The 23084-nt window shown below is 38.5% G+C and overlaps 1 protein-coding gene across 1 annotated transcript in view; it reads right to left on the bottom strand.

The window, feature by feature from the left end:
- Positions 1-23084, bottom strand: part of LOC122670984 — a 44164-nt gene that overhangs the window by 18404 nt on the left and 2676 nt on the right. Inside the window, exons 2-9 of the mRNA XM_043868049.1 lie at positions 22752-22929; positions 17955-18067; positions 17686-17787; positions 15657-15726; positions 15028-15083; positions 3760-3810; positions 520-624; positions 378-422 (exon numbers count right to left, since the gene is read on the bottom strand). Coding sequence (XP_043723984.1) covers positions 378-422; positions 520-624; positions 3760-3810; positions 15028-15083; positions 15657-15726; positions 17686-17787; positions 17955-18067; positions 22752-22929 — 720 coding nt within the window. The remainder of the gene's footprint in view (positions 1-377; positions 423-519; positions 625-3759; positions 3811-15027; positions 15084-15656; positions 15727-17685; positions 17788-17954; positions 18068-22751; positions 22930-23084) is intronic.

Here is a 23084-nt window from a genome sequence, read left to right as displayed (position 1 = left end):
AATCATTTGCTCACCACATAGATTCAGCTGTAAGTTATTAAATAAGAAAGAAGGAAATAGTGTTATAGTACTATGACTTATCAACGAAAACCAGGCATACTTCTATCTTTCTCATGTAGGATTATGGCAGCAAGTACTTTCCAAACCTTCTTTTTTTTGGAGGGGGTCCTTTTCTTTTTTATCGTAAACTGCTGAGCTTCAAAAGAGAGGGTGTGTGCAAGATTATGTTCTCCAAACAATTTCAGTATCAAAAAACAATTCAATGCTAGCAATCATAATATTTAAATATCTATCAAGAATCAAGACTTCCCATGATGTTTCATCTAAATCAACCCCATATAAGAAAGTAGACAACATCATTACATCTATGAAATTACCTCCTGGATCTCACACTTGTTCAGATTATCTCCATGGAACAGCGACTGCCATGTCAGGAAAATATTAAGTTATGATCTATGCATAGGACATTCCCCTATCTTACATTCTGAAAATATATAGAACATAAATTTCTTGCCAAACCTGAATGTCTACCCGCAAGTATAATGGTGGAGCTTCTTCCCACTGATCTGCCATTTTTTGTATGTCATCTGATGTGAAACCATGCACATTCCTTGCACCACAACCCTGTGCTTACAACACAAATATTAAATTACTGGAAAAAAGTACAAATAAATTCCACGACTACTTCACAAAATTATCAAGAAAATGAGATGATGAGGATAAGGTTTAAATTGCAAACAAGAAAAAGAGGCTAATGAACATTGGGGAGACCTAAAAGCTTTAAAAAAAATAAGCAAAAGCAATACAAGTTGATCATCATCATCACCACCACCACCACTATGTTGTGTATGGAAAATGATTGCCAATTAAGGAGTTAGTTAATGTGATAAAACCATTTCTTAATAAGCTCAATCATGACTTAAGACTAATGCTTCACAAGGAAGACCATGCCAATGAATCAGAGACCAATAATCATAAATTTAATGGTTTATATGTTTTGGTGCTCACAATCTATTTGTGTGTGAAAAATCTAATTGCTCTTCCAAGTGCTATAATGAGTAACCAGGTTCCAAGCATTGAAGATGTGTGTCCTTGAGCCAAGAGCATCAAACTGGAGATATCTAGCTGCTCAACAGACTTTGTCATGAAGTAGTGGAGCATAAACTTGAAGATCAAGTCAAGCCATCCACGAAGATTCAAGCAACTTGAGCCAAGATTGGAAAATCTTAATTAGTTTGCTTGAATGTGTTCCGAGAATATGTTTTTATTATGTGATTTTTTAGATGATCCTAAGATGTAATCCCAAGTGCTCAAAGCTCATTTAATCACTTTATGACCTAAATTGGAATACCTAATATATGTGGTTATTAGTGTAGACTGACTAAGTCATAATGGAAGTAATGGCTGAAACTCATCACGAATCTTGACTTAGCCCTCTGGTAATTTGATTGGACCTTATATTGGTTCACTTGGCATGGTTTATAAATCAACTAGAAGATTTGTCCAAGTGATATGTGCTTATAATGGTTAAAGGCCCAAAATGGCACTGGTGGTTGATTAAGCGGCTGACTGGATGCAAGGTTGAACGGTCGACTGGAACAGGCACAGTTGTTTAAAGAGTACACCATTATACAGACGGTCGATATGACGGCCCGATCAGACCATCGACCAGTGGAGTACGAGAGGTGTTCAAATTCAGTCTATAGATAACGGCTGACAAGCTCCGGTTAACAGTCGACCGGTGTATGAAAAATTAGTCTGTTAGAGACTAGAGAGAATAACGGCTAGAAAAGTGACTATTGGATTCCTCCTCTATAAATAGGGGAAAGCTGAGTTTGTGAAAAAGATTTTTGGAACAGATGAGGGGAAATTTTGCTAGGCAAAAACTAGAATATTCCATAGTCCAAGTGAGCTGCAACTTGCAAATCTTTTGAGTAATTGATCAAGAGCTATTGAGCCTCGTAGGGAAACTCATATGAACATTTGAACATGAGATTCTGAGCATCAGAGATCAGATTGATTGACCTACAACCTGCCTATCTACCTGTAAAAGAGGTATTTTGTTTTTTGCTGGTAAGCCATTTGCTCATCGCTTTTTAGTGATTGTGGTTGTGGTTTGATCATGGTGGTTGATTGTTGTGAGGTGTTTCTCCTACGTGGCAAGGGGAGAGTGGTCCTCCTACCTTGATCAGGAGAGTGGTTTAAGAGTACTCTCTCTCAATTTGATTAGGCATTGTTTTTGTTTACCAACATTTGATTGGAGTTTTGAGATAATTAGAATATAATTTTTAAAATTGGGATAAGATTCCACGTTACCTAATTCACCCTCACTTGGGTTGCCTATACGATCCAAAACAATGATTAATCGGTCATTCCTGGCGCAGAGTATGAGGCTGACGGTTGCCCAACCAACCTGACCGAAAATGACTTTTATAATAATATGGCCTTACACCACTACAGAGTACCTCTCTCTCTCTCTCTCTCTGAATCAACTGCAGCAGCAAGGAAGCGGCACATGCAAGGCACCAGAATCTCCAACAGGGTCCTGTGTACACTGTACAGAAAGGGGACAAACTGGATCACATCTTACTGCTGCCACATGCAAGGTACCATAATATCCAAAAGGGTCCCATGTAGCCATGTACACCGTACACTGTACAGAGAGACCCACTGTACAGTAAAGTCTCTCTCTCTCTCCCCCTCCCTCAGAAGGTAAGATGTCTACTCTTTTTTTCACTCTATCATCACCAAAAAGAGTGTTTCTGGTATATGATTTCACCCTCTCTGAATTGTTTTTCTGTTTTATAATTAATGGGGTTTGATTCAGTTTAAGTTCTCCCTTCTCTAATGATTTCTGTTTTTCTTCCACTTGGGTCAGTAATTGTGTTATGAGCATAATCGATTATGGTTTCTGTTTGTCTTTTATTTGGGTCTGCAATTGTGTTGTGATCGTAGTCAATTACAGCTAGTGTCTTGGCTTGGAGACAGTGATGACTGATGACCAAATGCAGAAGATTGCCAAGCCCGTGTTACATGCCCGTTTATGGCCCGGTAACCGACCAATCGAATGTTACCATGTCCATTCCTAGCTTAGGAAGGCCCATTCCATTTACATAATCGGTCGGCAACAGTGCGAGTCTTAAAATTGGAGGTGCCCGATTAGGCCCAGCCGAAACTGACCGGTTGACACCCCTAGTTCTTGGGATTATCAGTGCCCATAATTCTAAAAAGATTTATTTAAGCATAAAAATAACCAAATATCCATTCCTAGAATATAAAAAAATTTAAAAATTCATTCTTAAGCAGACAAAAAAAATCCTATGAACCAAAATAATTAAAAGAAAATCCCCATTACAAAGCATACCAATAAATCCAAAATTCCAAAATCAACATCACCAACATCCAATATATGATTAAATAAAGGTTTGAAACAGGTCTTGGCGGTTCCAGTTGTAGCCGGTTCCAAACTGGTTTTTCAGTCCGGGAACCACTGGGAGACCTGTCCCAGAACCAACCCATCCTGTTTACTAATTGGTTCCAAAATTTAGATCCAGAACCGGACCAATAACTTAATGGGTGGGTCAGTTTTGGTTCTTAGTGAGTCGGTTCCTGTCTGATTCCTGGTTGTTCGTAAATTGACACCCTTAGCTTTTGAGCCTAATGACAGAACTTTGCAGAGCATTACAATGCCTATTCCCATCTTGTGCAATAAGGAAAATATCAAGACCAGATAACTAGAAAAGGAGACAAGACACGCACCATAGGGTCCTTGTATGGAGCATCTAGCAGGAACACTTCATAGCCTGACCTCTGATACAGAGATAAGGAACAGTGAGTACTGAAGAAATCAACAAGATACACAAAGTATTGCGTCCCAATAACTATCATGTTGAATTAAAAATGCAACTTAAGTAGTAGCATAAAAACATGATTTTGCATAAAGTACTTGAAAAAAAATCAACTAGTTCTGTGCTTGTTAGGATTTCAAACGTGAATGTTGAAGCATAAGCATAATAAACCAATGGTAAAAGTTGAGAATAGAACGGAGCAATTAATTATACAATTGGAGACCATCTTTAATATTGCCATAGCAAGGTGGTGGTTGCATATTGAGCATTTTCTCCCACACTGGTCCAAAACATCAGCATATATTATATCTTTAGGGGATGGGTCACAGCAGTATCCAATATGCACCACCTTTCGATGAAGGCATGAAGCAACTTTGGTGAAGGTGTAGTCTCCTTAGCCAACAGATTTCATTGAATTTTAATCTTGAAATTCGTTCAAGCGAGATTGGATGATTTTGAAATACAGTTATTGAAATGTCCTAACATGCTTTCCCAAGTGCAACAGCCTGGAGACTGACTCTGTGCAGTACTGCAGTTCCATAAAAAATTTTAAAGGAACATTTTACGTTTTCAGCCTTTCCAGAGGCATGTTTTCACTCATAAAGAGGGCTCTTGTTCAGAACCCAGATTGATCTTAAGGAGATCATCAACAATCGACTGAACACCTTCTTCCAGGAACTCCACAACTGGCCATATCTTTGAAAAAGTATTCATCAGTCTACTTTAACTGTTGCCACATTGATTGACATAAGGTCAGTCATCAAGACGGACTAGGGGTGTCAAAAAAACCCGGACAGCCCAAACCCGCCCTAAGCCAGAACAGGGCTGGGTCAGGCCTGGGTTGAGGCCTCGACCCTGGCAAGGCCAGCCCGAACCTGTATTATATACTATACATTTAAAAAATACACAAAGAGTGGGCCTTAGTGCAATGGTTAAATTTCCTCTATTGTGACCAATTGGTCACGGATTCGAGTCTAGAAACAGCATGTCTCCAAAAAATTGTTTTTTTTTCCCATAGCTTGGGCTTTGTTAAGTGGGCTGTGAGCAAGGATCAAGAACTCGGGTTTTGACCAGGTTTCGACCTGGCTGAAACTGAGTTTTGGTCGAAACCAACCGAAACCAGGTACTTTCTCCCATACGTGGGGAAACCTTGGTTGGAGGGGTTTCTGTCGAAACCAAGTCGAGATATGCCTTTCTCGGTCGAGATGAGGTATTACTATTATATAGGCCAGGTTCAAGGTGTTTCAACCATGTTTTGACCGAAACAAGGTCAAAACTGTCAAAATTGGCCGAAACCCTGCACTTTTAAAAATCCACCTCCAACTCGTCTCGGAAACCTGCGAAACCGAGATATCTCGATGGTTTCGACAGGTTTCGACCTAGTTCTTGATCTATGGCTGTGAGTGGGCTTTGTTAGTTCCACAAGCTCAATGGGCAGAGATATTCAGGGCCAGGGCCGGGCCAGGCTTGGGAAAACCCTGCCAGGGTCGGGCTGAGTTGAGGGTATGCTTGACCCTGGCAGGGCCGGGCTGGGCTTGGGTTTAGGTTAAGGCTCCTAGGATTGGGCTAGGGTTTAGTGCAAGCCTGGCCCAGCCCGGCCCGTTGACACCCCTAAGATGGACATTAGATCCCATAATGAATACCACAAGAATTACCTAAACCAAAATTTTGGGGAGCATCTCAAATTCAAAGTTTCATTTCGAAGCAGTGATTAGTCCACTATAGGCCTTCTGCGGCTCAAGTCTCCTACAAGACTTTCTTTTCAACTCCCTTATCAAAAGCTCAAGGAAATTGTTTACACTTGAATATCCAATGGCTAATCCAACTCATACAAAACTCTTAAAATAGAAAAATTCATAGAGAGATCTCAATCGAAAATCTCTTCTTTAGATGCCCTGACCAGCAAATAATTTGGCTAATTTATTTTGGGAGTGGAGCCTCGGCAAGTTTCTCTCAGAGTGTTACCATCACCATATTCCCTGTTAAAGATTATACCACTAATGGTTGTGTCGCTAGGGGTATTTGTGTAATGCTAGTGCTTTTTATGTTTCAAGGGCATATGGATCCTAGCTTTTACATAGTAAGAAGTTTTAACTAACTGAGCATTGTTAAGTAATATAAGAGTATCTTATGTTGGTCGACTAGGGTAACACAACATCCTAATCAGTCAGCCCTGTTTTCTCCTCTACTATCTCTTCTTCTTCCTTCTCTCCTTCTTTCTTCTTTCCTTCATTAGTTTCCGCAAGTAAAGGTTGCTGTTACTCTGATTTTGTCGAATGGTATAAGAGCAATAACCAGTGACTGCAACACAGCTGCCCACCATTTTGAGAGTCTTTCAAGCGCTCCTCTTTGGGGTGTGTAGTAATCACTGCTTCCCTTGTTTGTGATGTTAATCCTTGTTAAATAATATATGACAAGAAGGATCTTTTCTGCTACTGAAGAATGATCATCTGATGTGTTAATTTCCTCTTTGCTTGATCTGTGTGGGGCATTGTTGCTGTGATCAGCATGGATGTTGGTGCTGTCACCTACATGACTCCAATAACTTAATTAGTAGTATGATATTAGTGAAGATTGGATTTTCTGTGAGTTATATTAAAGGTATCCTATTATTGATTTGAGTCCAAGTTGTTCTACAATCATCACCTACCTATGGTACCCCATTTTTTGGCTTTTCTGTCCAATTTTTGGACTTCTCTATAGTCTATACAGCATCTTTTGGCCATCAAATTGGGCTGCAAGTTGGGTGATTCATTCACCATACTAAGGAATTACCACGACCAAACTTTGGTAATGATCAGATCTGTTGTTTGGGATTTCTTGGAGTTCCTATATTCTATGAACCTAAGTTTCTATTTCAGAAACAGGATCCTTAGACTCATACCCAACCGTTGGATTTCCTTCGTATTTTGAGGTTAGATTCTACCGCTCAGAAAGGTCACTCGACCAGGGTTTTGTTCAAATGAGAGCTTTGGATTTTGATTTATGGAGTTTCTTTTAATCTGCTCTGATTTTTTCGGTTTTTCTTCCCTGTGATTCTGATCTGTTGATGACTCCACCTTATATTTCGCCCTGTGGTTCTTATTATGCCCTTCTCTTTGTTCTGTGATTTGGATGTTTTTTGCTCTGAGACTGCAATGTCTGGAGTTTTTATCTGTCTGCAGTCTGGATCTCTTCCTCAGATCTCGAGTTTTGTTTGATCTTTCTTCCTGCAGCTGAAGATTTCTCTCTTCCTCCATCCCTTTCTTCCTCTCTTCTTATTCTTCTTTTCCTATTCTTCTTCCCCTTCTTTTCTATTGCACTGTTGTCAGTTCCAGCAGGTAAGATCCTCCTGCGTGGGCTCCATTGATGAGTTCTGACTTTTGTTTTATGTTTATTTTACACTCCTTGTTGGCTCTTAATCTCCCCTTCATTGCTTCCTAACTCCTCAGCTGTTTCAAGTCATGCAATAGGAGTTGTTCTTCCTTTTCTTCTTCTAAACTTCAGTCTTCAATATAAGACCAATTAGCCATCAGATGTGGATGGAATTTGGAACTGTTTTTCCCTTCCCCTTCTACTCCTTTCGATCCTAGTTCGAGTCCCATCGGATTGGTAACTTTCTATTTTCTGATTTTCTCTTAGTTTCTATTTCTTTCATGCTTATTTTTCTTAATCTAACCAGTATATTTCTTTGCTATTTTAACCATATACTCAACCCCATTAAGACCTCTATTATATATTAGTTTAAGCCCCATCAAATTAATGGTTTGCTAGTTCTAATGCTTTTCAGTTTCTGTCCTATTTCTCAGTCTTAGTTCACTGCGATTCTATTTTCTCAAAGGTGTGCTAGTGTTTGTTATTTCAGCCTAGCTTACCTCAACACTGGTTGGACCAATATGATCCAGTTTGGATACCTAAGCCAAGGGAAACCATGCCTAAGAGTTGTAAGCTGGCTGTAGTGGTGGTTGAGTCCAAGTGAGTTTTAATATTTTCTTTTGCAGAGAGTCCACATATGAGTCAATCTGGGCTTGTTCATGGCTATAAATTAGTGTAATCACCCCCCCCCAATGGATATAGTTGAATGAATGGGAGATCTTTTCTGAGTTTCGCATGCTGCTACTGCTGGTCGCAATATCTTCTTCTCTCATCTATTTTGGTTAATTGTGTCTTCCAGATCCAGGTGTGTTCACTCCTATTTCTCCTCATTTATTCTACTTCCCATTTTATTCTTGCTACTGTTCTGTCTTTCCACTGCTAATGGCAATACTGCTGGACTGAATACAAGGGCCTGTCAGCTCACCATATAAAGTCTGTGTAGTCCGAGATTTTGGGTATGAGTCCCTTCACCTTACATGACCCTAATCTTTGAAATTTTATCCCCTAAAGCCATCCCAGCTATGAAATATAAATCTGAAATAACACCCCTGCAACTTCTGCCAGATCCAACTTGCAGAATTTGTCGTTATTTTAATACTTGATTTTCAGGTCTGTCTTTTTTTTTGGCTAAAAGTCAGAAAAAGAATATATTAATAATACGAAGGATGTACAGTATTAACGTCCAGGCATTCCCAGACAGATAAAATGCAGTAAAAGTCTCGTCACTCCACCTTCGGCATTGCCATCAGCAGAGCACAAGACCCAACAGCATAAACCTTGAAACAAAAGACAGACAACAAAGAGAAGTAGTATTGTTAACAGCTGTTTTCAAATTCAGGTCTGTCATTGACTACTTCTAAGAGGGATGGGAGTGTTGTCTGAAATCTCAGGTTGATCAGAGCTCATCTGAGTGAGATTTCTCACCCGCAATTGGTTTGGGTTACCATGAGTGATGTTCTGTTTTTATCGTGATGTAGAAGAACTCATCTGAGTGTGATCTCTCACCAGCGATTGGTTGGATTACCGTAAGTGTCGTTCTGTTCTTATCATGAGGTAGGAGAAGACTCTTTTTCTTATTAGCAAACATGGGTAGAACTCAAGCTAATTACCCAAAAGCCCCTGTTTTCAGAATTTGTTTCTATTTTTTACCCCCATTCTAGTTGCATTTCGAGGAATGTCCTTTTCCTTCAAAAAAAATGTATCCATTGGTCCCAGGGTCTTTCCTTTCTTCCTATAGAGCCCCATATTGTTCTGAAAATTAAAGAATTGTCATTGATCTCTTTATATGAAAATTTTCACTTGATGTGGGCCCATAGAGACCTACTTAGGGTTTTGGAACCCTAGGCCACCCCCATAAGGTTAAGGTGAAATCTATTAACTAGGGTTTGGGGTAAAAAAATTTATAGACGAAATCAAAACGTGAAAAAAAGGTGTAGTTGGAGCAGAATTAAAATATCAGGTAAGGAGAAGTTCTAAAAACTTTGAATAAAATGTCTCAGCTACAGGCCATGCTACCATGTTTTGGGGTTGCAAAAGCTTGCCTTGAGATCAGGGTAAAATGAGAAGGGTTTAAGGCTTTTAGGATTGTAATTGAAAATGAGACAGTTCCATTGACAGAATTAAGAAGGCAAACAGAGCAAGGAAGTTGGGAGAAGTTCCAGAACACAGAGAAATAACATGAAAGAAACACTATACCAAGGTCCACCATACTAGGTTACAAGAAATATAGAAATAACATGAAAAATTATGTATGACTAAGGAACTACCCATTAGATCAGGCTGGATCCCTTCAAATGTTCAAGGTTCTTGGGAGAACCACATCCACAAGCAGAAAACATGATCTTTCCCATAATAAAATATAAATAAAGATTTTTTACAGTGAATTACCAAAAATACATTTAAATCATCCACAGATTTTCTCTTTTTGGCTTCTCTTCCCTGATGGACTTCACTCATACGAGGAAGGATACTCCACTCATGCCATTTTCCTGCCTCATGTATTGATCATGCCTTCAAAAGGCATAAAAAGGAATATACAGGGACAAGCTAATAACAACAGACTCCATGCAATTACAAGCCAACCCTTAGATGCTTTTTTATGCCTTGCAAAGGCATGACCAGGAACTAGCACAAGCAGAGAGAATCCCCTCATGTACTACTTAATGTAGCCTAGGTAGGACAAAGCCCACTAGGAACCAGGGTTATGTAATAGGGCTGCCTAATGGACAGATTTAGGTAATTAGGTCAAAAAGACAAAAACTAGGGTTAAGACTAGGAGTTGGAGTTAGGGTTTATGTAGTAATGATATGCAGGTTTTTAGGAAGCTAATGGTATAGGTTTAGTTAGGTTTAAATAAGAAATTAAAATTCCAGAAATTCTAGGTTAGGGTTTTAGGTTTTAGATTCTAGGCTAAAACTAGGGTTTTAGGATGGGATTTCAGGGCTGGACTTCAGGTCGAATTTTACTGACAGTGAGAGGGTGATTTGACTGAAGTTTGATGGGATTTTGATGGCTGGTTAGGTCTAGACAGGTTTTAGGGTTTTAGGTCTTAATGGTGATGGAGGGAATTAGGGTTTTTAATGGACAGTTGAGGCTGCAACTGAAATCGAGTGGAAGGGCTGCTGTGATGAATCTGTGGTTAGATTTTGGAGGACAACTGATGGAGGATAATGGCTGGACAGACTTATGATAGCTAGGGTTTATGGGAATCGATTGGGAGGGTGTAGGTCTAGGTTAGAAGATAAAAAGAAGGAGGGTTATTTGCAGAATTCTGTAATAACTTACTTGTAATGGAAGAACTTCAATGGCAGCAACCTTGAAGAGCTTGATTGAAGAAGAAGAAGGACCTCCCGATCTACAAGATGCAAGGAGTCGCCAGAGTCCACCAGCCCTAACCCTTGATATGACTCACAAGGGGTCTTGATATGACACACAAGACAGTTCTCTGAAGAGAGAAAGCAGCAACAGCAATGGCTAACAGCAGGTAACAATTTTTTTTTAACTTTAAACTTGGTGGGGGAGCCTCTCCCACAATTCTCATTAAATAAGAGGCCAAAAGGCCAATTCCTAAATCTATTACAATTTAAATCTCCAACTTAAATCGTGGAGAGGTGGACCACTTTTAAAACAAATAAAAAACTTAAAAGAAAAGACTCTTCTACCCCTAATGACTTAAAAGCAACTTAAACTACTTAAAATAAAGAAGATTCCCTAGTAGCCAATAGGATATAAGAACCTCTTAGCCAATAGGATCACTTCACTTAAAATAAAGGAGATTCCCTAGTAGCCAATAGGATATAAGGACCTCTTAGCCAATAGGATCACTTCACTTAAATTAGACCAATTGAACCAATTGGATGCAACCAATTTAACCCGGTTCAATTAAAAACACAAAATAAAAACTAGGTATGGAAATAAACTAAACTAAACTAAGGCTCCTACTGAAACCCTAGGTTTAGGGTGGCTTCTTCAATTCAAGGAGGCTAGGATCTGCATCACTACTCTTACATTTTCAAACTTGTATAAATTAGATCTTAGGGCAAGGGTTCCCCATGCTGCCAGCCGTGGGGGAAAATCTCTCATGCCAGCATGCCACACCAATAGACATGCGGGAATTGGTTTCATCAATAGGAGGCCAACAAGGTCAGGGACGAGAAAGAAAATGTCAGGAGGAAGAGTGTTAGTTATGTAAGAGGGCATGGGAAAGAATCCCCACACTGTCAGCAAGGGATCTTATTCCCTAAATCTATTTTTAAACTTGTGTAAACTAAACTCAGGACCACCTAAACATGGTTTCAACCTATTTATGCAGCACAGACAATAAATAAAAGAGATATATATAAAGTCTAAACCAGATGAAACCTAAGACACAACAACAAATCAGAATTACAAAATACCCTTGTAACAAAAGTTTAAAAAAAAATAAAATAAACAAACCAAGTGATTAAAAGACTAAACCAAAGCTCCACTCTTCATGCCACCCCTCAAAGAAAAAGATAGCCACATCTTTCCAATGGTATAGTTGGTTGGACCCAATGAAGGCTCCACGTAAGCCAATAGGAAGTCTAGGGAGATTACTATGAATTAGGTCGTTCAATGATGAATGATCCACATCATTGGTGCTGAGGAGAGCATAGGGAAGCACAATGGCCAACAGGTTGTGCTTAGCATTCAATAGAATAGAGACAAAAATGAAGAAAGGCATTAGTAATGAAAGAATGAATAAAGAAGAGAATGAAACCACCATGGAGGGACTTAACAAGCCTCGAAAAGGTTTTGACGTTGAATACTATCCAAGATGTTTTAAATGGGTACAAAGGTAGAATTGTCTTATTGTCTTATAGGGGTAATTTGGTCTTGTGTTCATTCTGGAATGTTCTCCATATTATCAATAAAGAGGACCTGTGTCACATAAGACACAAGTCATATTTTTCCCAAATTCATCACAAGAGAACCACAATTTCTATTCTGGATTCCATGAACAACTACACTACCAGAAATTTACAAGGTGCTGGTCATCCAGCCCTTTAATATGCTGGCTACTATACTTTGATCATGTGATTAAACTGGCACAAACATGATTGGCTAGATTAATCAAGGCTGAAAGCATATCAACAAGAAAAAAAGATTATTGATGACTGGATCCCACTCAAGACTCAACTTAGACCAAAAATAAAACTACAAAAACTCTCTCATGCAGAACATGAGGAACAAAATACCAAATCCACAACTAGACCATCCACTCCAACAATTTAAGATCCAGCACTTCAGACTGATGTAACAGGCTTGTCCAATATGTCAAACTAAGCGGGTACCATGGACAGCTATGCCTCTTTGGTGCTTTGGCTATAATTTCCAAGGAGGAGCATATTGGTCTAACCAACAGATAAGTCATTTTGGATTGGATTGTGGTTCTTCTCAAAAGCTAGTCAATGGCGAACATGGAATGAACATTCATAAGAGCATTGAGTCCTGCATCACTGGTTCTACAATACCTTTAACACTGAAATTCTTTTTCTTTTTTTTTTGGTAAATAACACTGATATTCTTTCATTGGAGTGGGAAAAAAAATCTTTAGTATGTTGACACTTGAGACTAAGTTTTGGTCTTCAAGTTCACAGTTAGCAGAGTTCAAAATCAATCAAGGAATTCACAAAATGGAGGAACGCTTCAAGATTATTCCACTAATTAGATATTTTGATAGGCTCATTATTATGGACTTAGCACTAAAAGAAGTTGTGGTCATCAGAACTATTATAGAATGTATTAGATGCTGTTGTGAATACCACAGGGTTCCAAGCTTCACCACAATTTCATGAAACTTCATGAAATATTTCAGTTTCGCAAAGGCTCGAAACGAAACCATATATGACACCAAAAGATGTACATATTTAGACCAAAATTTCAAGGTTTCGGTCATATTTTGGTCCAAAATTTCGTTTTGCCGAACTTTCGTCCGAAACATTCTTTGGCTATAGAATAAACACAGTTTCAAATGAAATAGGTTGAAATTTTGAACGATTTCTTTTATTTTGATAGGTTTCCCCAATGATGCTTGGAAAACCCATTTTTTGTGCTTCCTTGGCCAAATCACTGTTGTACAAGGTTGGAGCAAGTACTTGGGCAGTAGAGGAGCGCATTGGAAGCAACAATTTGCTGCATTGTTGGAAGATTTGGGCAAGATTCAAAGTTAGAGGTATATCACTTTTGCCAAAAACTAATTTTTACAAAAAAGAAATAGGATAAATAATTGGTGGTCGGCATTCAATATTTTATATGTTACATTCGGTAGCAGCATTCTAGTGGTTTAGATCCTACCCGGAAGTCAATTTGGTACTAGGAGTCTAGGACTCTAGGATGGGCATAGGAGTGACTTGTTGCTTGTACTGTAGACTCCGATATATTTGACTCTTTGTAACAAACCATGTATGATGATATATGAAATGGTTTATAATTTGATGTTTATTCATTCCTAATGCATATTTAAGTTGTTTTACTTGAATTATGTGAGTTCTAGTACTAAGCATTGTGTAGAATAAGCCATATTAAAGAATGTATACAGCGTACACTACCAACCTAGGGTCCGAAATAGGGTTTCCTAAAAGTTTCAATTGGCCATTTGGCCATCGAAACTTGCAGAAAAAAAAAAAAAGCATTTTAACTGAAATTCGGTTTGGGTTGGAAATATTTCGGTTTCAAGCCTGGTTCCGAAACCTGAAACCTTGGAATACCAATGATCTAGCTTTTCTCATTAACTCTTTCAAAGTTTCACTAACACAATTTGTAGCTGCATAAATCTCTTTGATATGGAAAAGCTAGGTGGCAGGGCTATCATGTAAAACCACAACATCACCATAATCTACACCTTCTTTGGAAATAACCACATGAATAACAGAACAAAAAATTCAAAATCTTAATGGGTAATTTTGCTCTTCTTTCAGAGTGAATTGTATGCCCCACACTTTGTGCATTTGTCTTCCTAGGGAGGTTGGGTGTTCTTGCATGAATAGGGAATATAAACACACCCCCCCCCCCACACCAAAAAAAAAAGGTAACTATTTCTTCACCATGATCAGGACACTCTAATAAGTTAAAAACCTAACAAAGAAAGCAAGAAAGAAAAATCTAGCTGATCCGTGATGCTTTAACAAAAATAGCTGTTTACAAATTTGTCATACAAGAATTGAATCAAAGAACTAATTGAAAAGACACAAATATCTGTTTCTAGCATTGTTCAGAAAAGCCACACAGATGCTCAACAGTGCATTAAAAGGAAACCAGGGGGGGGAAGGATAGAAGAAAAACTAATGTAATCTCAATATACAGTTGATACCAGAATTCCCTTTTTTTTTTTTAAATAACCAAGAACAGAAACAACCAATGACTATCCATAAAATACAACTTTAGGATTTCGTTTGCCGACTAAGCACCAAGTCATTCTAAAGATGAACCAGCAAAAATTCAACCATGCGCATAGCAGTAAAAAGAAATTTACAGTTTTATTCAACTCCAAACTGCACAAATGTGGATCTGCCCGTCTTCTATTGCAATGGGGTGGTAGGTGAAAATGTAGGAGGAAAAGGATAAAAGATAAAAAGTACAGTAACCAACAATTTGCAGGTCATCATTACATGTACAAGGTCCGTGCAATCCTGGTTAGCGAAAAACAGCCAGTAAATCCAACAGATGAACATGGTGTGTGTCCACTATTCAGTCTAAATATGGATGATGAGGTGTACCAAAAACATAACACATTTTTCAAGCAGACAAGATAAGTAGCAGAAATACTCACAGAGGATGTAAAAAGAAAGAAATAGGGGTATACCTTTGCAGTTGCCCAAAACTGAGCAAAATCAGCTACCCGCAGATTGCGGTCATCCACTAAGACGAGGCACACATACCAGCAACAAATGGATCAATTTCCGAACAAAACTGCAACTGTAGTTAGTGAAAATGAAGGCAGTGTACCAGGCACTGCACTCCACTGCTGTCTATAACCACACTAAAATATTGAATTTTCTTAATGATGGAAATGGGCTAGCATCTACAGACAACTGAGCCTGATTATTTCTTTGGGTAGCAATATTCTATTTAATATCCTAAAAGTGGTAGTCGAAGCAGGACTATCCAAAATAAGTCTTTAGGTGAGACAAGTAGCTCTTAGATAGACTCACAGATAGACTCACAGCAAGCATCATGTGGGAACGCTCAAAAAATAACAAGTAGAGGTCCCTCAGTAGTCAGTACTTTTAGTTGACATCTAAGACTATGACAAGTAAAAACAGTTTCAACATAAAGCACAAGTGTAATTGCATATCAAAACAAATGGAAAATAACAACAAAGTAAGTAAAGTAGACAAAAGGCTAAAATATTGGCAAGGAAAAGTATGACAGGGTGAGAAATAATGGTCAATCTGCTTCCAATAGTCCAGTTTCTCAATAAAAGGCTCATACCAATTATAAAGGAGAAATTCCCCTCCTCAAGGGTCTTCTTGAATGCTTTCAACATGCTTGACCGATAAGCCTGCCCAGATATATAAATTTAATATTTTAAAAATAAAAATAACAAAATATTTACAAGACGTATAGAATGCTTCAATCAAGACACAATGACCATCACATAGCTCAGAAGATATCGCATAAAATTCCAAATTCAGTGACATTGATAATGAGTTATAGAAGGAGTTCTCCTCTTTGAATCAAGCCTGGTTTCCGCCTCTGTTTTGCGCTAGAGGTAGAAAACAACTTCTCCAACCCCCCCCCTTTCACGATTCTTTGTTCCTTTATTTTAATATTTTATTTTTGCTTCCATAGTATCCTCTACTCTCTTTAACTCTATTTTGTCCTTTAGCCATAAATAGCTTTTGTCTTATCCTCTTTTACCTCTTAAAAGATAAGTAACTCCCTTCCCACGATTCCCTTTGTTGCTTTATTTATTCCCCACTTTTAATTACCCTTCCTATCTTCCTTTATTCCCCTATGTCCCTAGCCTTAACTTTGGTTCCAAGTTTATCCCTAGACAATAAATAACAATCCCTATCATATCCCCTTCTCTCTACTTGCCTAGTTAACCCTTGAAAATTCTGGTTATTTACAATTGTACCATTGCACCTTGGATTTGAGTTGTCTATTATTCAAGTGGGCCCACAAGCGATCCAATTTGGGTCTTCCAAATCACGGATCTGCATTACTTCTACACTTATTCATTTGGGGTCATATCATCTCCCAGAAAGGACGGTAATTCAAATCAAGATTTTTCTGTTACCCTATCTCAAATCACAAAAATCAAATAGAGGCCAAAGATATCGGTCGCTAGTGATGCTTTCAGCCACTGGACTCTCGCCATCTAGGGTGCAGCACTTCATCGCTTTGCCTAGTAGCACGACGCTTGTATTGCTCTTCCACAACTCTGTTTTCACGGTTTAGGCTGCTCCTATTTAGCTCGCTGCTACTACGGGAATTTTCCTCTGGCTACTAAGATGTTACAGTTCGCAAGGTTGTCTCTTGCCTGCCCATGGATTCAGCAGCAGTTTGAATGTACCCTGCCCTCTGCCAATACAAGATTAAATGGAATAAAAGTTTGTTTTGATTAAGCGGATTTGGCTGCTTATGATTTCAACATCGGCTGAAGGAATCTTCTTGTTATCATTTTCCTCTTTCTATCAAATCCCTTTATTCGTTTCTGATTTCTGGTATTTTTGTTCTCTTTCGATTCTCTCCTATACATTTCTTGGTCATTCTGCTGCTGCTTCTCTAATCCCTTCCCTTATGCGGTTATGCCCTATTCTCATTTTCTTTAATCTGCCACTGTTTGATATGAATCATCGACCTTTCCATTTTTTCTGCTACCATTCTTATCAGATACGAATTTGTTCTCCCTATTTGCACCTGATCTATCCTTAACTCGAAATCATGTTTTTTAGAATTTTCAGAATTCCTATTTATTTTCTGCTCCTTCAAAAAGAAGACGTACCCAGTGCACAAAGCTCCCCGCCACTGCGGGGTCTGGGGAGGGTCATAATGTACACAGCCTTACCCCCGCTTAGTGTGAAGTCTGTTTCTCGACTCGAACTCGCAACCACTAGGTCGCAATGGAGTAAACTTACGCCCGCTTCAGCTCCTTACTCATCCTTAAATCAGGATCTTAGTTCTTCGACTAAGCCAATTACTCACAGGCTTGATTTGGATCTCATATGGATCCTTGCCTGCAATACATTGCATGAAACTTGCTGAATAGTCTCTGTTCTTGTTTAACAAGCTCATTCACCCAAAAGAAAAGGAACCAGGACAGCAACTGAATTCAAGGACCAAAATGTATTGAGTTAATAACATGATTCTGGGGAAAAGGAGAGCTATCATTCAGCAAGCCCAAAAAATTTAAAAGAAAAGAAACCAAACACAGCAAATATGAGTCCATACTGATTTTCACAGGACCGATTGAAGAACAAAGCTTACAAGGTTTGAAAAGTATGACAAGAATCACCTCTTCCATTTCAGGTTCATAGCAGTACTCCATCACCTTCTTTGTAATTCGTTTCTTGCCTTTGGCCGAACTAGAAGAGTTAGCACTCTCACTCTCCTCAACCTCAATAACAGAGCGCAATAAGACAAGTGATTAACAGCATCAAGAATTATAAGAAAGAAAAGAAAAGGAAAGCAAACATTCATAATGGAAAGCCACAAAATGAAACTTATCACCCCAGATGCACAACTTTGCTGGCATCAGCCAAAAACAAGGAACTGATGGCTCACTTTTTCAACTTCAGTCATGAAGTAGTCATCCATCGAATGAATCCGGGGTGCATCACCGCCATTTTCAACCTCAAGATCACGCAACATCTTTGCCAAATAGCTTTTACCACTACCTGAAATTGTGATAGATTCAGTTCAGCCTCCACACTTGTGGTCATGGTGAATTGACTAACCTTACTCCTTTTTCAGTGTTTATAAAACCATAGTATCAAAAATAAATACTAATTTCAATCGTTCACTTTTTATTGCTTAGAGGATATTAAATTATTAATAGATACAGAGGATTAGAAAAAAGGGGGGTTAGAAGGTGCATCTATGGGAAAGACATCCAAATTAATAACAGTCAGCCAATACATCTAGTGGGTTCTTGATTGCATTAACTTCCGTATCGATTTGGTGAAGGATTCTAAATCTTGTTTGATGTAACAGTGATGCAGGACGAGCAAAAAATTAGTAAATTGGGAGCTTTAAACATCACGATGCCTGGTGAAGTATCATCACCTGGCATATGGCATGGTGGATTTAAGTCATAAAGGACCTGCACCTATCTCGTTAGCAAAATTTCAGCAGCAAATGAGTAAGACAAGTGGCTTAAAGTTTAACCAAAGTTCAAGAAAGTACAAAATTGACACAGGAGGGAATGAAAATAAAACTACAAACTAGCATCTTAATAATTTTGACCGACTTCCTCTGCCAGATTAGGGCAGAAGTTTTACCATTGAGATGGGTGCAGGGTCCTCTATCACATGAACCTCCCCACCCCCCAAACATAATGGCATGTGGATGGTCATGGAAACATTAAAACTTCACTATGCCATAATGATATGTATGATTTTTTCCTCTGGCTACATTTGTGAAAGGAAATTTTTTAAAAGTATAATATTATACCTGAGGATTAGGAATTATATGGAAAAACTATAGAACAGCAAGCAAGTAAACCAATTAGCCTTTAAGGAAATCCAAGTCCCACTAGGATAATTGCAAATTTTTTTCACTTGAATCCAGCTGTGGAGATCTTGGAATCTACCAAAATGACTCAAAGAATCTGCCAAAGATGTTACATAAGTGATACAGTTGCATTACCATGGCTAGACCAGAATGACCCACTTTGGATACCCAAACCAAGAGGCAACTGGCCCAACCCAACTTTTTGGTCCAAAGGGACTTGGTGGATAGATATTTATTTTCTTTATTGGGACAAATATTGTAATCTTTTATTTTAGGAGATAGCTATTTAGTTGTTTGTTTCCTTTTTAGAATTAGTTTCTATTTTTTAGGAGATCTATTTTGCTACTTATATGCATGTACCCTACTACTGGGATTTTAGAATTGAATGAAATGATTGGAATTAGTGGAGTTACTGTTGCTTAGAGCCAAGTGTTGGCCGTCTTATTCCTTGCTTCCATATCGATCCTCTTACCTCTCGGTAAGTGCTAAGTTTCCCGTTCCCTTCCTGATTTTATCTTTCTTCTGTTTTTTTCATTTATTTCTTTCTCCTCGTTATTCTTTCCTACTCCTCCGCCTTTGCTGGTACTTACTGTAACTGTCCCGCCTACCCTGTCCTGGGCGATACTGACAGACCTAAAGTTTGGAGTTGATCGTGTTCACAAACCCTTAGGCGACCTAGGCTACCAAATCTTGGAATGAAATACCACCTGGTTTCTGAGATTTAGTCAGAACTTCAAACTTTGTTCTGCAACTTCCGCCCTCCTCAGTTCAGCAGTTAAAACCAATTTTCGAGTTGATTCATTTGAGTGTTTATCGGTTGATTCCAGTAGTCCCTCGAATTGACAATCCATGCCTGAAATTTGAAGTTGATTGGAGGTATGTTGAGGAGTTCTCCGCTTAAAAAGAGGATTCTGTTCTCCGCCTTGGTTGTTGTATCATGAGGAAGAAGAAGTTTTCTATTTGTTATTTACAACTTGAGCCAAGCTGCTGTTATTACAAAAATACCCACTCTTCTTTATTTATCTTAAGTTGTCCTTGATTTTATTCAGTTCCAGAATTACCACTCTATCTATAAACCCACTTCCATCTAAGTCCCTATTTGTTTCTTGTTGGTCTTTAAACTTCCATAATTACAGAACTGACATTCAACCAGTAACTTGGGATTTTGAGTATTTGGGTGGCCTCATAGTGATCCCAAACGAGGTTTTTGGACCAGGGATTGCACCAATAAGGAATCTACTTTTAAAATCAGGACATGCACCGGGAAGAAAATATAGCAACTCCAAAAAAACTCAGCAACCAAAAATTATACAGGAATTTCTCTACACTCAAAACACCGTGTCTCTTCCTTGGTAAACCCATAATAGACCTAAAAATGATCATGGGTGTGCAGAACTGCATGGGGCAATTTTCTTTTTGAGTCACTATGTGGGTTATTTCGATCATACATTTTTTTTCTTCTATTAAATTTATTAAAGGACAAACCTGATCACTATTCCAGAGCCATTTGAACACTTATCCAAACACCTTCTGGACAAGACCAAGATATTGCGATTCCTGACCTGTTTTGGGAAATTAGAAGCTACTAGTCAATTTAATAATTTACTAACAGGGCATTTTGCTGTAACAGAAATCGAGTAGGAGCCAGTTGCTAATTGTATTTGTTTGGGTAACAGGTCAACCATTCCTCAAGTGGCTGGAATTGTCATTATAGTCACAAGGAGCAAAATAACACTTTGAACACATGCAAGCCATCTACTGGGTTTGCAAACACCTTTGGCAGACATGCACCTTCTCCACATGAAACCAGGCTAATTTAACCATTCTTCCAGCCAACTGACCAAGCTAAGAAGGTTGGAATAACCATTTTACTGTGGGGCCGAGTTCATGTCAAATGGGCCTAACGTTAATGGGTTAATGTCGTAATGGACGGTGGGCCTGATTAATAAGGCTACAGTTGGGAAGTCTATTGGCCACATGAAATTTAAGTCTTAAGTTAGATTTAGAACCACTTATAGAATTGGTGTATTTGACTTGAGTCTAGGATTAAGTGATTGAGTGCAAGTAAATTTTCTAGGATTAAGAGTATTTCTGCATCTCACAAGAAGGCCACGTCCCTTTCGGCATGAATATTACGTATAAATGGAGGCTACTCTAGGCCCATAGTGTGGCAGACAGCATAGCTAATGCAAGAGCAGACAGGCAATTCTCGACTTCTCGTACAGCCCTAATCCTTTGTAAATTTTTCCTTTCAAATAAAATTGCTATTTATCAAAAGATAAAGGTTTCTAGTGGTAGGGATTTTGTTTTATGAATAAAGATGTTGTGTTATAGTTTTAAATTTTGAACAGAAGCAATTGTTGCTTAAGAAGTAGTAAGAGGCTTTTATGGTGGAATCCAAGGGTCACAGTCTGGAAATTTAGCTTTCTAGTTGCTCTTCCATTTTCAGGCTTGCCACTACTGCTAATGCCTAATTTGCAACTGTTCATCACCTTCTCCAGCATATAGAGGATGTTTGAGGCTTGTTTCAGATTTCTCTTCCATCAGTTACAGATAAGTCACTGTTTCAGGGTTCTAAATTGTATTCTGTTGTTTTTGGCATTCTGGCACAAACCAGACTAATTTGGGGAGCTTTATAATCGAATTTTCAGTTCTGATTTCCCAAGTGATTGTTGCTCAATTACCTTGAGCAAAAACTGTTCATACACTCTGATGGTTTAATTGGTTGTTTGAAGCCTGCAAGTTGTGCCCTAAATTCAGGACCAGAATTGGGAAATGGATTATCACTTATCACAGCCTCCTAAAATAAGTAAAGTCAATTTTTCTACTGCCACATGGTGCATAGGGTCTATAGAACCTCCCTACGAAAGTTCTGCTAAATTAGAACATTCTTGATTTAGACACAACAATTTTCACCCATCCCCTGTTTCAATGTTATTGAGGATTACACCTTCCACTAGGGCCTTTTGAGTTTTAGATCTGAGATATAATATTAACCTTGACATTCACTCGCTCAAAATAATTTCACAAAAATCCTTGCAAAGGAACATAGTTGTCAAGGTGTCTAGCTGCCTTGGTCGCCTTGTGTCCAGACACCCTCCAACGTCTTGGGTCACCTAGACACCGTGACAACCATGCAAAGGAATTAATCACACTTGTTCATTATCACGATAGACCTATTTGAAACAATTTTGCATATTACTTTCCTTACTTCATCAGTTATCACTCTGACAGGAGCCCCAGTTATTACCTGTGGTTAGACTATTTTTGTATTTGCTCACCCGATGTTTCCTGTTTAAAAGTTTGGATTGTTAATTCCTCTTCCCAATACTGGCTGATATTCTTGAATCAAATTCTTCAAAACTGCTCGCTAAAGTAAGCATGGTTTCTGTTATTCACAGATTTAACACCAACCAGTTGTATTCATAGACATTTGTTACCAGCTGACTAATTGCTGTCTAAGGTACTCTGTTTCCTTTCTAATGACCCATTCCAATCACCCTTTAATTTGCAAGAGAAACTGAGTCTCTCTTAACCAGCCCCCAACCCTTTGTTGTCCTATTCTTACCACATATCAGGTTCCATTGAATTCTAATAGCAACTGATCATATTCCTTGAATTTATCCCTAGAAACCTTATTTCTAAACTCCTGGTTTTTCACTTCTCTACTAGTACACCAACCTATTGCAAGAACCCAATAAATCAACTGCTACTCAAGTTTCCTGACAATGAAAAATATCAAATACGATAACTTAATTTGGGTAACTACTTGTTAGTGGATTCCCAAAAAACCCTACCAGAGTGAATGAAATCAGTTGAAAACACTTAAAATCAAAAGTCAAAAGTTACCTGGAAGGCCTCGAAGGATGATCACAAAATGATCGGGACGAGTAGCTCTATGTGGATGCCTAAATAAGTGAGAAGCATCAATAACCTTCACCCTATCTGGCGATGGATGCTTCACTGGAAAAGGTTTCCCTTCGTCTGAATATTGTTTAGATGATGTCTGGTGGATGATTTGTGATCCCTGTGAAAGTAAAAACGACATTCTATCTTAACAGACTTCAATTTCATTACATCATCACACCAACACAATCAGATTGGCAATGAGTTCAAAATTCAAGTAGACAATCAGAAACCACCCTCTTCAATGATTTCATGTGCGTGAAGTTTAGTAAATTT

Source organism: Telopea speciosissima, chromosome 8 (genome assembly GCF_018873765.1).
Source record: "Telopea speciosissima isolate NSW1024214 ecotype Mountain lineage chromosome 8, Tspe_v1, whole genome shotgun sequence".
Taxonomy (NCBI): Eukaryota; Viridiplantae; Streptophyta; class Magnoliopsida; order Proteales; family Proteaceae; genus Telopea; species Telopea speciosissima.
Note: the sequence above shows the minus strand (reverse complement) of the source record. Positions and strands in the feature narration are given on the sequence as shown.